General features: G+C 41.3%; 1 protein-coding gene across 1 annotated transcript in view; it reads left to right on the top strand.

The window, feature by feature from the left end:
• The window catches only part of PXDNL (peroxidasin like), a 504,118-nt gene that overhangs the window by 308,859 nt on the left and 180,411 nt on the right, over window positions 1-14,848 (top strand). Inside the window, exon 5 of the mRNA XM_015145355.3 lies at window positions 12,554-12,625. Coding sequence (XP_015000841.3) covers window positions 12,554-12,625 — 72 coding nt within the window. The remainder of the gene's footprint in view (window positions 1-12,553; window positions 12,626-14,848) is intronic.

Here is a 14,848-nt window from a genome sequence, read left to right as displayed (position 1 = left end):
TCCTTTGTGATTTGATCCTTCTTCTCTGACTTCTCTCTGTGCTTCTCTCACTTCTTAGAAATCCCACCATCCATGTCACATCAGGTCCACTTCTCACCCCTGTCCTCACATCTCAGGAGGCTGTCTTTGCTCCTCTTCACACATTTATTTCCTCCTCTGGATCTAACTTTGTTGCTCTCTTTTCTTGATGGCAAGAGTTCTGAAATTTCCACTTTATGCTGCCCTTCTCTGAAATACCTTGTACTTGTTTCATTTTCAAAATGTCAGCAGGTGTATAAATTGTGCGCACCTCCCCACTTGAGTTTTTTTAATGGGAATGGTTTCAGGGGTGCGGTCTGATCTTACGAGCGTTGTGCACGGACACAGTGCCGTAAAATCATGGCGCGTGAAGATGTCAGAGCAGGCAGCCATTCCTTTGCTTTTAAATTCAACTGAAATCTTTTAGCAAGTAACTTGGCTGGATGATGGGGGCATTCAGGTTCAGGGCTGAGAAGAAATATAGCAAATACAGTCTACTAGGGAAGGAGGCTTTACCTTCTCCCCTTCTTGTGTTTTTCTCACATTTCTTCTCAAGCCTGGCACTGCACTCTTCATCCTGGGCGTTTCTCCCCCTTCTCAAACACTTCCCCCTTTGAAAGGGGGAAGTGCATTTGATTGATTGGTGATTGATGTCCCTGGATCAGGGTGGCTCTGCGGTGACCTCAGGGATGGCCCACTAGTTATCCTTTTTCTGCCCTGCCTGACTGAGTCTGGCCTGCAGCCCCCTCCTTGAAACCCGGTCAGTGAACGGCTTTGGAGTACATGCTCCAGGCCCTGCATATCTCTGCACATAAGCTTGGGAAGGGGACCCGATGATTTTAATTTGGAAGCATGAAGTAAAAGTCCCCATGCTGACCTCAGCACCAACCAAGTTGTCCATTCCAGTGTTTCACAAAGAGCCCAGCATTGGGAGTCACTTCTCCATCAGCAACCAGCCCCTCTATTATTGCATTGCTCTATTGTATGCTCTATTAACTCTGGAGGGAAGAAGACCAAATATCCCTCCCTACTGCTGGCCCCTGTCTAACATTCTAAACCATAAGGATTTTCTCAACCTCCTCTACTCTCTAGTTGCCTTGGACTTCTGCCATGTATCAGAAAGGTGCTAGGTGATTTTTACAGGTGATCTGCAATCTTCCACTGCCCTGGCATGAAGTATCACCAGCCACAGCATCACAGAGTGATTGAGGAGTCAAATAAGAAGATGAGTGCGGGCCTCCATGTGTCCAGTGCTCAAGCTTCTGTTGCCCCATCCTTCCCCTGTAAAAGCCTCTGGGATCCATTTCTGCATTTTCTCTTGGGATTATCTCTGCTTCACATGAGACCCGCTGCCTCATTTCTTCTTTCCTAGACCACGATAGCATCTGCATAGCTAATTCATCCCTTGTTCTGTTCCATCGTACCACCTTTGACTGAACCGTGACCCTAAATTGCAGCACTGACAACATCAATTTCCTGAGCCTGAAACCCTTTAATTAGTGCTTAAAAAAATACAGACCAGCCCCTACATATCTCAGTATTCACAGGCAAACCAGTAAAGTCGTGTTGGCCAGGCTAGTCTCAAACTCTTGACCTCACATGATCCACCCACTTTGACCTCCCCAAGTGCTGAGATTATAGGCGTGAACCATAGTGCCCGGCCCCAGGAATCTTAAATTCCAAAATATCGCCTGATGAGCCTCAGGTCTCCTGTGCTTCTTAGGTCATGTCTCAGGCCTCACCTCATGGTACGGTTTTATCTCATCTAAAATCTGTCCATGCTTTCCAGATTTAAGTCCCTCTGCATGTGGCCTATAGTTCTTTTCCTCTGTACGCTTTGTTCTATGCTCCTGCTGTCCTTTAGCTTCAAATATGAGCCAACTTCAGCTTCTATTTCTTTATTTCCTCCACTGTGTTGAAGGAAACCACAAAATCACATAACTGTACTATTTTGAGTAACAACAAACCCATCTCGAATTTCAGGTAGATCCTCAAATAATTCAATTTTTCCAGAAACTCATGTTTGTTAAGAAGAAGTCTTAGAGAGTGTGATCTTCTAGAACTAGGTGAGATGAGTTTCTCAGTAGGATCATGCTCTCGATGGGTCAATAAAGGTGAAAACTAAAACTTGACCATGGTCTAGCAATGACAAGGAGCACAATGGAGCTCCTTCTCTCGCTGGCTCTGCGGACTCTTCCCAAGGTGCCCCTCTTGCCTTAGATCCAATACTCCTCCCACATTTCATAGGTGACTTGGCCTTCTGCCTTTCTAGAACCTTGTACTAAACGTCTATTGCGCATTCTCTCTGATCTTGCAGCTGCCCTGCAATATAGATAATATTATCATTTTTCAGTTTTAATGGGTGTCTTTTGCATGCCAAAATTCTTTTAGGAGCTGGGCTGTGGCACTAAACAAAACATAAAATTCCTGACCTTGATGGACCTGCTAACATTCTAGCAGGGAAGGCAAGCTTTAAAACTAATAAATGAACAAGCATATTGCATAGTGTAATGCAAGTCGTTGGCAAATATTTAAATGTGTAAACACACACACACACACACACACACACACACAGATATACTGTGGGCAGGGAAGGAGACACATGCATGCCAGGGAGGCACAGTGCAGGCAGAGAGGCAGCCACTGCTAACACCCTAAGTTAGGAGTGAGCCTGGCATGTGAGAGGAACAGCTTGGATACTGATGTGGCTGGAGCAGAGAGACAGGCCCAGGTAGCACAGAACTGTGTAGATCAGAGGAACAGATTTGATTTGTATCATTTTGAGTGATGTGCATTTTATTCTGAGTGAGCACTGGAGGGTTTTGAAGGACAGTTGGCATACCTGATCCAACAGGCCTTACAATGATCACTCTGATTTCTATGTTTCTTGCATTCTTCTTTATAGAGATTTATTTGACAAATAAATATTGTATATATTTATAATGTACAACATGATGCTTATATATATGCATACATTGTGAAATGGCCAAGTCAAGCTAATTAACCTATTTTACTTCATACGCTTATTGTTTTGTCTGTGTGGTGAGAACATCTAAAATCTCTTATCTCAACAAGGATGACTATGTTGACAATAGGCTATGGCCTGGCAAGGGCAGGGACCAGTTGGTTGTTTTGTTGTACAATAGGCCAGAAGTGGTGTGGTCTCAGATTAAGGAGGCAGCAGGGTAGGTTTGGGATGGGTGCACCATCTGGATTTCTTTTGCAACCAATCACTTAGATGTAGAATGTTGGAGAAAGAAAGAAGTTGAAGGTATTACTGAGATTCTTGCCCTAAACAACTAGAAGGAAGTATGGTCCTCAGCTGAGATGGACAGGCTGGGAAGTGGGCATGAAGACTAATCAGGATTGCAGATTTGCACACAACAAGTTTGAGATGTCTACTAGGCAGCCCCATGGGCATGGGGCTGGCAGTAGGGCATGGGTCTCCAATGTAAGGCGGCGGTGAGGACTAGCTGTGCAATGTGGGTATCTTTGGCATCTGAAAGTGCTCATGTTCCCAGTATTGGATGCCATTGAATTTGGCTGGAAAAAAGGAGAAGCCTCAGGACTCAGCCCCAGGCACTCCAGTCCAGGAGCCTGGGGAAAGAGAAGGAAGCAGTGAAGGGCCCTGAGCATGTCCATTGAGGTGGGAGAGGATCTGGGAGGATGGTGTCCTGGAAGCCAGGGAAGAACATGGCAGGGAGAGGGACTAACTGATGCACTCCAATGCTGCTGAAAATCCACTAGGGAAAGGACTAAGAACTCAGTCCCAGCTTTAGCAGTGATGAGCAAAAGGAGCTGAGCTCCTTGTCCTGCGTGATATAGCCACAATTGAAAATTCACACCCCTGCTTTTCTTTTCGACATATCTCTTATATTTCACCTTTGACTTTGCCTTTTACCTTAAGGGGAAAATTGAGGGCAAAGCTAATAGACATCTCACTAGTTTTCCTTGTGACAAGAGATGATTGTGGGTTAGTGCCCATTTCCTCTGTTCCAGCCGGTTTCACTGGGACACATTCCTGCCTCCTTTTTACAGTCACATCTTCCAATAGCCCTTTTGGTGCCATCGAGTACCATTGGTCTTGTGCAGGGTCTTCCTCACTTTGCTTCTATTAATTCTTTCCTCTTCTTCTTTGGCACCCTTTTAAAAATTTTCTATCATTTCATTTTCTAGGATCCTTTGGAAAAGCTCTTGCAGCCTTCAATTGAGGCTCCACGTGGCGTTCATCGTCACCACCACTCCTTCCTGCTCAGAAAATAAAGCAGGCTGTAGCTCAGGTGTTTCTTAACCTGGCACTGTTGACATTTTGGGCTTAGTAATATTGTGGGGCTGGCCCAGGTCATATAGGACGTTGAGCAACACCCTGGTCCCTACCCACTAGAGGCTAGTAGCACCACCACCTCCAGCTGCGACAAATAAAAGCATCTCCAGACATTGCCAAATATTCCCTGGGGGGATGGAGGAGGACAAAACAAAATTATCCTAAGCTGAAAACCACTGCACACCATTGCTCTAGCTAGAGTCTCTCTCTCTAGCTAATGTCCAGTCCTTTGTTTGCATAGATGCTGGTAATATTGTAAAATAAAAATTTCACTAAGAAATTTCTTTTCTTTAAATCTTGTCATGTGTCCTTATATCTTTAAGGTAAAGCTCAAACCACCTTGTTGAGTGCAAAGGAAATGTGTGATTCGGTTCCTGCCCAAGTCCATCTTTCCAGAGCTCTGCAGGCAACCAGTGCTTCTATCCCATTCAGCTCCTTACTATTCTGTACAAGAGCCCTGCATTTTAATGCCTCTGCACCTCACATACATTTGTCTCCCCATTTTCTACACTGTCTTTTCTCTTTTGCTCCTAGGTCATTACTGTTTGCCATAAAAGTTAGGTAAAGAATCCTTTTCTCTGTACAACCTTTCTTTATCTTTAAATCGAATGTAGATCTTTGGATTCTCATGGTATTCCTTGCATCCCATTATCATAATACATATTCTTCCAGACTGTGGTCATCGATTCCTTGTATTTTACCACTTACCTAATTCCAATCACTGAGAAGGTCAAGGATCTTGTCTTACACTTCACAGGCACTCAATAAGTACTTATAAATGTTTTAATATACTAAAGGAGCCAGAGGAGTGAAGTTACGTCTGACACAAGCAGTCACTAAGTCCTTAATGAAAAAAAGTACCATTGAGATCTAATGGGTGAGAAAACACTTTGAATGTTAGACACTGAAAAAAAACAGGAGTGATTCCGGAGATATTGAATTTAGTTAGAGAGTGCTCAGACTTATGAGGGAGGAGAAAGTCAAAAGTTGGTGCTGAATCTTGAAAATCCTTGAATTCCTGCTAAAGACGGTGAGAAGACATTGATGATCCTTAATAAAGTGGATGAACTAATCTGCATTTTTTTCAGGAAGAACCACCAAATAATTCAACATAGTGTAGGTTGGAAAGAAGAGACTGGATTTATGTGGAACATTTATAGCTATTAGTTCAGACAAAAAGAGATAGAGATTGAACAAAGAGTGTGAAAGATTTTTCATAACTCTCAATCGCACAATATCTAAACTATTGTAGAAACATGACTTTTTCTGTAACTATTTTTTTTTGAGACAGAGTCTTGCATTGTCACCCAGACTGGAATGCAGTGGTGCGATCTTGGCTCACTGCAACCTCTGAATCCCTGGTTCAAGCAATTCTCCTTCCTCAGCCTCCCGAGTAGCTGGGATTACAGGCACGTGCCACCATGCACAGCTAATTTTTGTATTTTTAGTAGAGACAGGGTTTCACCGTGTTGGCCAGGATGGTCTCAGTCTCCTGACCTAGTGATCCACCCGCCTTGGCTTCCCAAAGTGCTGGGATTACAGGCATGAGCCACCGTGCCCAGCCTTTTTCTGTAACTATTCTAATTTAGGATTGAAATAACTTCCCAAGGAGTAAAGCTTGTGCAGTATGATTTTTAACTGGTTTTAACTCTTTAAGAATAAACATAATTCTCTTTATAAAGAATTTTGGTAGAATATACTGTTATTGACTTTAGCACAGCATGCAAATGAGATGCTGGAAAGCTTTTCTCTGGAAACAACGGATTATGATAATTCAGTCAGTTTTTCCTTTAAAATCAGTTGAAATAATTTACTGTGCTCTGAAATAAGGATCTTCATTCGGATGTTTAATTAATTCCTAAACTCTATGAATAATTTGTTGGTGTAATAGATAATTCTTGCTTGCTATTGTGCAATGAAGCTAAAAAGTGCCTATTTTAATCTCAGCTGAAATTATTATACAGAAAGTTGGTGTCATCTCCATGCACCCAGCCCGTGGATGTGAGGCAGGACACGGTGGATCTCCAAGCCAGCTATCAGCAAACTGCTTTTCCTCTAAGCTCTGTTTCATGTGCTAGGATTGCTGACATCTTATTTTCTATATCCCCTGTATTTCTGGCTTCAGATTCAGATATCCTTAGCTTGTGTTTGCACACATATAGACACATGCACAATTACATACACAGACACACAGAGACACACAGACACACTCTGGTGTGCAGCCTCCTTCTACCAACAGTACGCCTTTTTTCTTTATAATCTCATGGATTTTGAGAATATAAAAAGCAGCTACTTTATACAAAAAGGTTGAGAACATTGACTGTATATGCTATTTTGATTGTGCCGTTAGATACAGATAAATACAGTGTTTTTCTCTCCATCTCTGCTCTTGCCTTAGATGGAGGTTGCCAAGGTGATCATACGGCACAGAACATTTGTTTTTATGTGGCTCAGTGAGTTCACGCTGAAAGCTAAAGCGATAGCAGCAACTTCTCACCCTGAGAATCATTCTCTTATTTTTGTTGTCGTTCTCTGGCCACATGTTCTTGCTCTGCATGTTTTAAAGATTGTAGGAAGATTTTTGTCCTCAGTTTGGTGGCCTGATGCCTCGGGGTGGTTGTATAAATAAATATTTACTCAGATAAGAGATGTCACATGTGTTTTCAGTGCTCACAAAAATGTGTGATTCTAACATGTCCCTTTGGAGTGAGATGGATTCTCCTGGAGAAGCCCCAGGAAGACTTTGCTAGATGCCTTCTAGGTTCATTAGTGCTCAAGGATTCTATAAAGTTTTAGGAAATACAATTAAACATACATTATTACAGATCTTACTAAAGTCAGGCTTGTGTAAATGTTTGGGATGGTTCTTCCCCCAAGGAAATGTAATACCATTTTAGGTTGTTGAGCTGATATTAACTCAGAAAGCTTTTATTAGGGTTCATACTCCCATCTTTTGTTTTATACCATAGAACATATGAAGAGTTCAATGTCTTATCCTCACATTTACAAAGACGATGCTCATGCAAAAATACTGACTGGTCATTCATTCTTTCAGTGATCAGCTATGCATTGACTATCCATTTGTCAAACTCTGCTAAGAAACTAGGGATGTGAATATTTCTTTAAATCCAATATGATTTCTGTCTTCAGGGACCTTAGAGTTTAGTTAGGGCAGACAGACATGGATCACATAATCACTCAAAGAAATATAACGTTGCAACAGTACAATGTTGGGTGAACCCATAACAGGGGCATTAGACCAGGAGTGCAGGGAAGGCTTTCCAAGGAAAGAGCACAGTAAGATCTGAAAACAAGTCCGGAATTACCAGGCAAGAAGGGTGGGAAGGTTTACTGGGCTACCAAGACAATCATTCAGAGACTGCTGTGGGCAGGAGTATGGCAGGTATGTGGCTGGGAGGAGGCCAGAGCACTGGGATTGAGGTGGGGCAAGAGGGGGATAAAGGGGAGACTGGAAGGGCATTTTCAGGCAAGAACAGGCTAGAACTTGGGCTCTGTTAAAAAATTCTGTCTTTATTTCTATAGAAATTAAAAGTCATTTAAGGGTCTTGTATTTCTTTTGAGGGTAGACCAGATGGATGTAGGGAGACCATTTTGTTCTAATATTTTAGTACCTGAGGGCATAGTTTGCTCTAGTGTGGAAGTAGCGGGTAAGAGGAGAATGGAGTACATTCAAGAGACATTTAGGAAGCAAAACAAAACACACACACACACACACAGAATTGGGTAAGTTCTTATATTTTAGTACCTGAGGGCATAGTTTGCTCTAGTGTGGAAGTAGTGGGTAAGAGGAGAATGGAGTACATTCAAGGACATTTAGGAAGCAAAATAAAAAAACAAACAAACAAACACACACAGAATTGGGTAAGATACAGGGAGTGAGGGAGACGGAGGGGTCAGTACTGGTTTTCTGAGTTGTGCAAATAGATATACAGCAGTGCCATGAACTGAGACAAGCAAAAATGGAGGACAGCCAGTATGGTGAAGGAAGATCCTGGGCTGGGTTTCTGACACATTGGATTTGAGGTTCCTTGAGACATCTAGGATGTCTTAAATCCTTAAAAGACAATGTCTTTTAAGAAGACATTGGGTGCATGAATTTAGGTCCTAGAGGTAAATTTGGGTTGGAGATGTAACTTGTAGGTCTTCTGCATAGAGATAATAATTGAAGCCAGGGGTGTTGATGAAAGCATCTGGGGAAGCTAAGTATGAATCAACATGACACGACAATGGCAATAATTTCCTGTCTGCTTTAAATGAAGGGATAACTACTAATTCATTTACATGTAAACTTGATGAAGTGACTTAAACAGATTTAAAATCCTCTCAAGTAATCATTCATATTTATCTACCTGCAATAGATATCCAAAAATGACAGGGTTATCCACAGCCTAGAAAAATAAGGTATAGGAGAGGATACTCTTGCTATCTTATCAAAGCTCAGAAGGGAGTGGAGATCAAAGCTAACTCCCTCCTTATCTGAATCTATTAAAGCCATCACATAAATCAAACACATATAACCTAAAACATCCTACTGCTTTAAATTGACTTACAGTTTTAAAAAAATTTTGAAAACAATTTTTGTTAGAAAATTTGGCAAATCATATGGACACAAAACTTAAATATACTTGCACTATAATCGAACAGAACTCTCTGGGTTGTCTTATTTTCCTGCAAGGAAATAATCTTACATGCATTTTTCTTATTCATTGGTAGTGAATTCCAATACCAGTTGCTTACCCTACTGTGTATTAGATTGAAGTCCAGCAGAAAACATTTGTCCTTCAGGGCATCCCTGGGTGAGTCTAAGATTGCAGTGATTTATTCTAGGGAAGCATGGCTGGGATGGGGAATAGACAGGGCTCTGTGATTAGTGGGCTGTCAGTGGGTGCATTGTGGAAAAGGAGATTATGCATTTCTCATGAATTATGAGCAATTCATAGTAAGTATGAATTGCTACCTGTGAAATATTTAAATATTAAATCTATATTTATTAATTACTGTGGATTGTAAATCACATAGTAGCTATGTGATATTAGATAAACTGTTGTATGTTATTCTACCCTTTAGATTGTCTCTTTGCCCCAGTTTTAGGTGGCTCAGTGTGTAAGATGCCCTCCCAAGTGAAAGCTGTCTTTCTTTCTAGTTCTAGCAATGCAGACACCTGTGCAAACTATGGAGGATACACATTTGATCAATGATGTCAGGAATACTAGTGCTACTTGAAAATTCTTATGCTAAACTCAAGTTTTCTTTATAATAAATTGTTCCAAAGCATTAAAAAGTTGAAAGCAAAAACAACAACAACAACAACAACAACAAAACACTTCTGCTGAACTTATACATAGGCTAGAATATTCACTTTGAAAATCTGGGAGTTGTTAGCTTGGCTAAACCACAGACCTGGCTTGTGACTCCTTTCTTGTGACCTGTTAGCTTGTTTTATGACTGGAATGCGATACTTGCCTCCAGTTAAGAACCCCACAGCTTCACATTTAAAAAGCCACTAATGTAGGCAAACTGAGAACAGGAGTGTAAAGAGCCTGAGTGTTGCTGGGTTTGTGGCTTGGATTTACCATTGATTGGCTCTGTGGCCTTGGGCACTTTCCTTCTCCCTGTGGAGTATCTGTTTCCATACCCGAGAAAGGCTCTGCTCTGGGATTCTTGGATCAGGTTTCCATAGCTCATCTCTGGGTACTCTGTGTCAGCTGAGCCCGTGCATGGCCATCCCGCTTGCCGTTAAGAGAGGCTGGCTGTGTGAAACTGAACAAATTACCTTATCTGGGGTATTTATAAACCTACCACACAGTGCGGTTGCAAAAAATTAAAAATGACTAAATACATGTAAAGCACTTAGGACAATAAATTTTTTTTTTTGCTATTGCTCTTATTTACTTCATGCTAAGTTTGATGCCCTCATCAGCACTTATTCCTAGTCTTCATAAAATGTCTATTTGTACTCTACAGACCTGGGCCTGTCCAGTATACACAGAGATTGGAATCCAATGATGCGATACATTTCACTTGGGAAGAGAAACCTTGTAATGGACCCTCTTTCTAGCTCTTTCTTCACTGCAGTCACAGAGACTTCTCTCTCTTCCCCGCTTTCAGCAGCCAGTCACCCCCCAACACTCCTCCCTCATATCCGTTTTCACTCTCCCAGCCCCTACCTCCTTTTTAATGTGCTAGACCAGTGATGCAGGTAATGATTTTGTGGGTGACAGTGTGTGAGTGCATGGGAGTGACTATGTGTGTGTGACTATGTTAGTGTATGTGAGCATATATGTGAATACACGTGTCAGTGTGTGAAAGTGTGTTAGTGTACGAGACAGTGTGAGTGTGAGCATGACAGTGTGTGAGTGTGTGAGATTAGGTGAGTGTGTGCGAGTGTATAGATGTGTATCTGAGTGTGACAGTGTGTGTTAGTGTATGTGAGAGTGTATGTGAACAAGTGTGAGTGCGCACGCGTGTCCGAGTGTGTGTGTGTTAGCGTAAGTGTGGTAGTGTATATGAGTATATGTGAGTGAGTGTGTGAGTGTGAGCATTTGTGAGTATGAGGGAGTCTGTCAACATGCGAGGGTGTGTTCATATGAGTGTGTTAGAGTGTATCAGTGTGAAATAATGTGAGAGTGTGTGTCTGTGATTATGAAAGTATGTGTGAAGCTGAGAGTGTCTGTATGTGTGAGAGTCTGTTATGAGTGTGAGTGTGTGTATAATTCAAGGCAACCAAGGTAAAATTGTTTCATGCTATCCCTAAGGCAGTTATTGCTGGGTCTTATACAATGTCACCACTGTAAAATGTCACCACTTTTAAAATGAACAGAACTCCTGGGAGGAATGCATGGGACAAGGGCCAGGATGCTGAATTTCAGAGAGTGGTATAGTGTAGCACTGACTCTGGATCCAACCTAAGGTAATCTGAAACAAGCATACGTTTCCAGCGACATGGTTTTCATTCTCTTGTGATTATTTTACTTTTTCATTAGGTGTCCCAAGTGCTCTTCCTATAATAATGATTTATAAGAAGGAAGCCTAGGAATGAAGTAAAAGTATTTTTTCTTAAACATTCTTCTTTTCTCCTTTCAAAAATATTTCTAATTGTGATGAAATAAATACATTTTATGCAAACATGGGCTGTAAAGCTTTCTTTTTACTTTCCTGCCCTTACTTCAAGTCAGATAGCTTCCCATTGACAAAATCAAGTACCATTCACTGTGTCTTCCCACATACATGTACAATATCCTCTTTTTCCAATTTAGGGTGAAACTTTGTTGCTTTTCATGATAACTTTGTATCTGCAGTGCTTTCCTCAGCAGTTCACTATAGACTACTGTATATTACTGTTGGTTTCATTGATAGTATTTGAAAAAGCTGTGTTGAGAAGTCAGGTTCAGGGAATACATTTAAATTTTCTAAGAGGAGTGTGCAGCCTTCCCCATGGATCCTTCTGTCTGTTGGGAAGATTTGCTTCGCAAAGGTCTGCTCAGCTGTCTGCTCTGGAAGCATGCTTCTCCATTTCATCACAAGATTTCTGAAGGAAATGCCAGCCTTTCTGTCTTCAGTTGCCCTGTTTTAGGAGAAGCCTTTCTGAAATGGAAGCTTAGGAAATAACTCCTGGATCAGTTGCACAGAGGGGATACCGAGGTCTGAAAAACTCTAATTCCAAAAGGATTAAAATAAGACACATTACTTCTCATCGATCCCCCAGGGTTAGGATTAATTCGAGTATGATGATCATATGACATCAAATAGGTCATCCTTTGACTCCCTCAGACAGGACACTTCTCCCTGTTCTGAAATGTAAATAAGCGTGTGGTCACTTGTAATGTATCTTATTACGTTTGAAATCTTAACTATTACCCTAACTTCACCTACTTTAAACATTTTAATGAGTAAAAGAGTAATTTCAACAACCAGTTAGCATCGACTCAAGAGGCTCCCTGGGAAAAGGGGGCAGCATCATCCCCCTTTCTGGGTGGACTTCGGATTCCCCTTTGGAACATCAGGATTTTAGACCCAGGACTGTGAAGAACAGAAGCGACAAAATATCTGAGTTTCTGATTTTGGTATGTGACATATAGTGGTTGGAGCCAGTGAAATTCACAATTTCAGCTGAAGCAATTGCTAATTCTTCAAACATTTTATTTTACTCACCAGCACAAGGAATAACCAACTTGAATTTTTGCCTTCCAGGTACATTCATTTCAACCAACTAGAAACGCTACAGCCAGAGACCTTTGGAGACCTTCCGAAATTAGAGCGACTGTAAGTGTTGACCCTTTAGATGTCCTTTCCTTCTGCTTTACATTTTCCGTTTATACAACCCATCTGACTGCCATGGAGATCAGGCCACTTTGCCGTGAGCTTTAGAGGCATAGCCTGTACCTTGGCACTATAAAACAGAGTTAACATAAAGCTTTCTATACTTTAAGATCAATGGAGAAAAGGTGAAATAGCCAATTAAAAAATAGGGCAAAAGAGAGGAAGAAGCACTTCACCAATGAGGGAAAGCTATTTAAAAAACTTACATCAGGGGCCGGGCATAGTGGCTCACACCTGTAATCCCAGCACTCTGGGAGGCCGAGGTGGGCAGATCACCTGAGTTCATTCAGGAGTTCGATACCAGCTTGGCCAAGATGGTGAAACCCTGTCTCTGCTAAAAATACAAAAAAGTAGCTGAGCCTGGTGGCACACTCCTGTAATCCCAGCTACTCGGGAGGCTGAGGCACGAGAATCGCTTGAACCCGGGAGGCGTAGGTTGCAGTGAGCCAAGATCGTGCCACTGCACTCCAGCCTGGGTTGCAGAGTAAGATTCTGTCTCAAAAAGAAAGAAAGAAAGAAACAAACAAACAAACAAAACCTTACAGCAGAATTTTGTATAGCTGATCATATACATCCCCTATGACTTAGCAGTTTCACTTTTGAGTATATACACAGCAGAAATGCACACATGTATGCACCAGAAGATGTGTTCTTGTATTTGCAGCAGCATTATTTCTGGTAACTCCACACTGAGAACTACTCAAGTCTCCAATAACAAAATGGTAGAGAAATAAGCTGTTGTACATTCATAAAATAGAATACTATACTGCAAGATGGATGGATGTCAGAAACATTCTGAGAAGAATAATCTGAACACTGGAAATTCCATAGTTCTATTTTATCCTCAAAAGTAATTTTAAGAGATAGGAGTAATATATGCAGTATTGAGAAGTCAAATGCTGCTTACCTTTGGTGGGAGAGAGGACGTTAGAAATGGCAGGAGGAGCCTCTGTAGGCCTGGCAATGTTTTGTGTTCTTTGTTTTTCCTGGGTGGTAATTACACAGCTGTGTTCACTTTCAGGCAAGGCATTGTACTCTACATCACAATGTCTGCACTTTTCCGGATGTATTTTGTATTTCAATAAAGGCTTATTAAACAGACAATGACAAACCACAGGGGCACTTGGACAGCCTTCTTCTGTTTTGTCTTTTATCAAATAAAGATACTCTACTACTTCAGTTCTTCTAATACCTTATATTAATAAATTCATTGTATCTAGCTGATGATATGCTATTTTTCTCTGAAAAGAAAGAAAGTGTGGAATTACATAGCTAACCTTAACCAGAAATCTGTTTTCCCTAAAAGAAAATTTGAATTAAAAATTTATGTTTAAAAAAGGATGCCCTTAAATAATACACAAAATAGATCAGTAAAATTAAAGACTAAGGAGAGCAAGTTAACCACTTTCTTATGCAGTTACTGCAACCTCATTTGCCTATGGAAGTGTAGCAGTTGCAAGCCATACAATCACATGGTTTGCTTTTGTTTACTTTGTGCTGGAGGCATGTGATCGTGAATAGGAAATGAGGTAGGAAAATGTGCTGTACTACTCCTTTTCTGCTCTAACCTGTGTGAGCAGGGAGCCAGCCCTGTGCAGGACAGCCATGGTGCAAAACAGATGGATTGTTCAAGATTTAGCATCACAATGGTTGATACCTTCAAAACACATGAGACACCAACTTTAATTTGAAGGATTTTTTTTTTTTTTGTCAAATTGTTAGTCTTGTATTCCTGTGGTGTAGCAATAAACCACTAAGCCTTGTATTTTTGCTGTGAAGCCAATAAACCATCAAGACTCAAAATCCTCACCAACAGCAGCCCTGAAAACTGTGAAGATGGGAAGGGGAGAGTCCTGCTGCCTGGGAAGGTGTGGAAGCCCTGGCAGGCAGGCCCATGGCAGTGGTGGTGGGGCTTGCCTTTATAGAAAGGACTTCTTAGCTTGGGATCCATGAGTGGGCTCGGAAGGCATGGAATGGACCAACTAAAAAAGTTTTAGTTTCTGGTTTCTTTCCTATTGTCTAAATATATTTGTATCTATTTTAACCTTGTAGTGCAGACATGTGTATCAAATCATATCACACAATAGAGCTCCTGAAAAAAAACTTGATCTTGGACCCTCTTTCCAAAGGCAGCTTCTTTTAGCTATTTCTCTTTTATATTCTTTG

The sequence above is a fragment of the Macaca mulatta genome, chromosome 8 (assembly GCF_049350105.2).
Source record: "Macaca mulatta isolate MMU2019108-1 chromosome 8, T2T-MMU8v2.0, whole genome shotgun sequence".
NCBI lineage: Eukaryota > Metazoa > Chordata > Mammalia > Primates > Cercopithecidae > Macaca > Macaca mulatta.
This window is presented reverse-complemented; position numbering and strand designations above follow the sequence as displayed.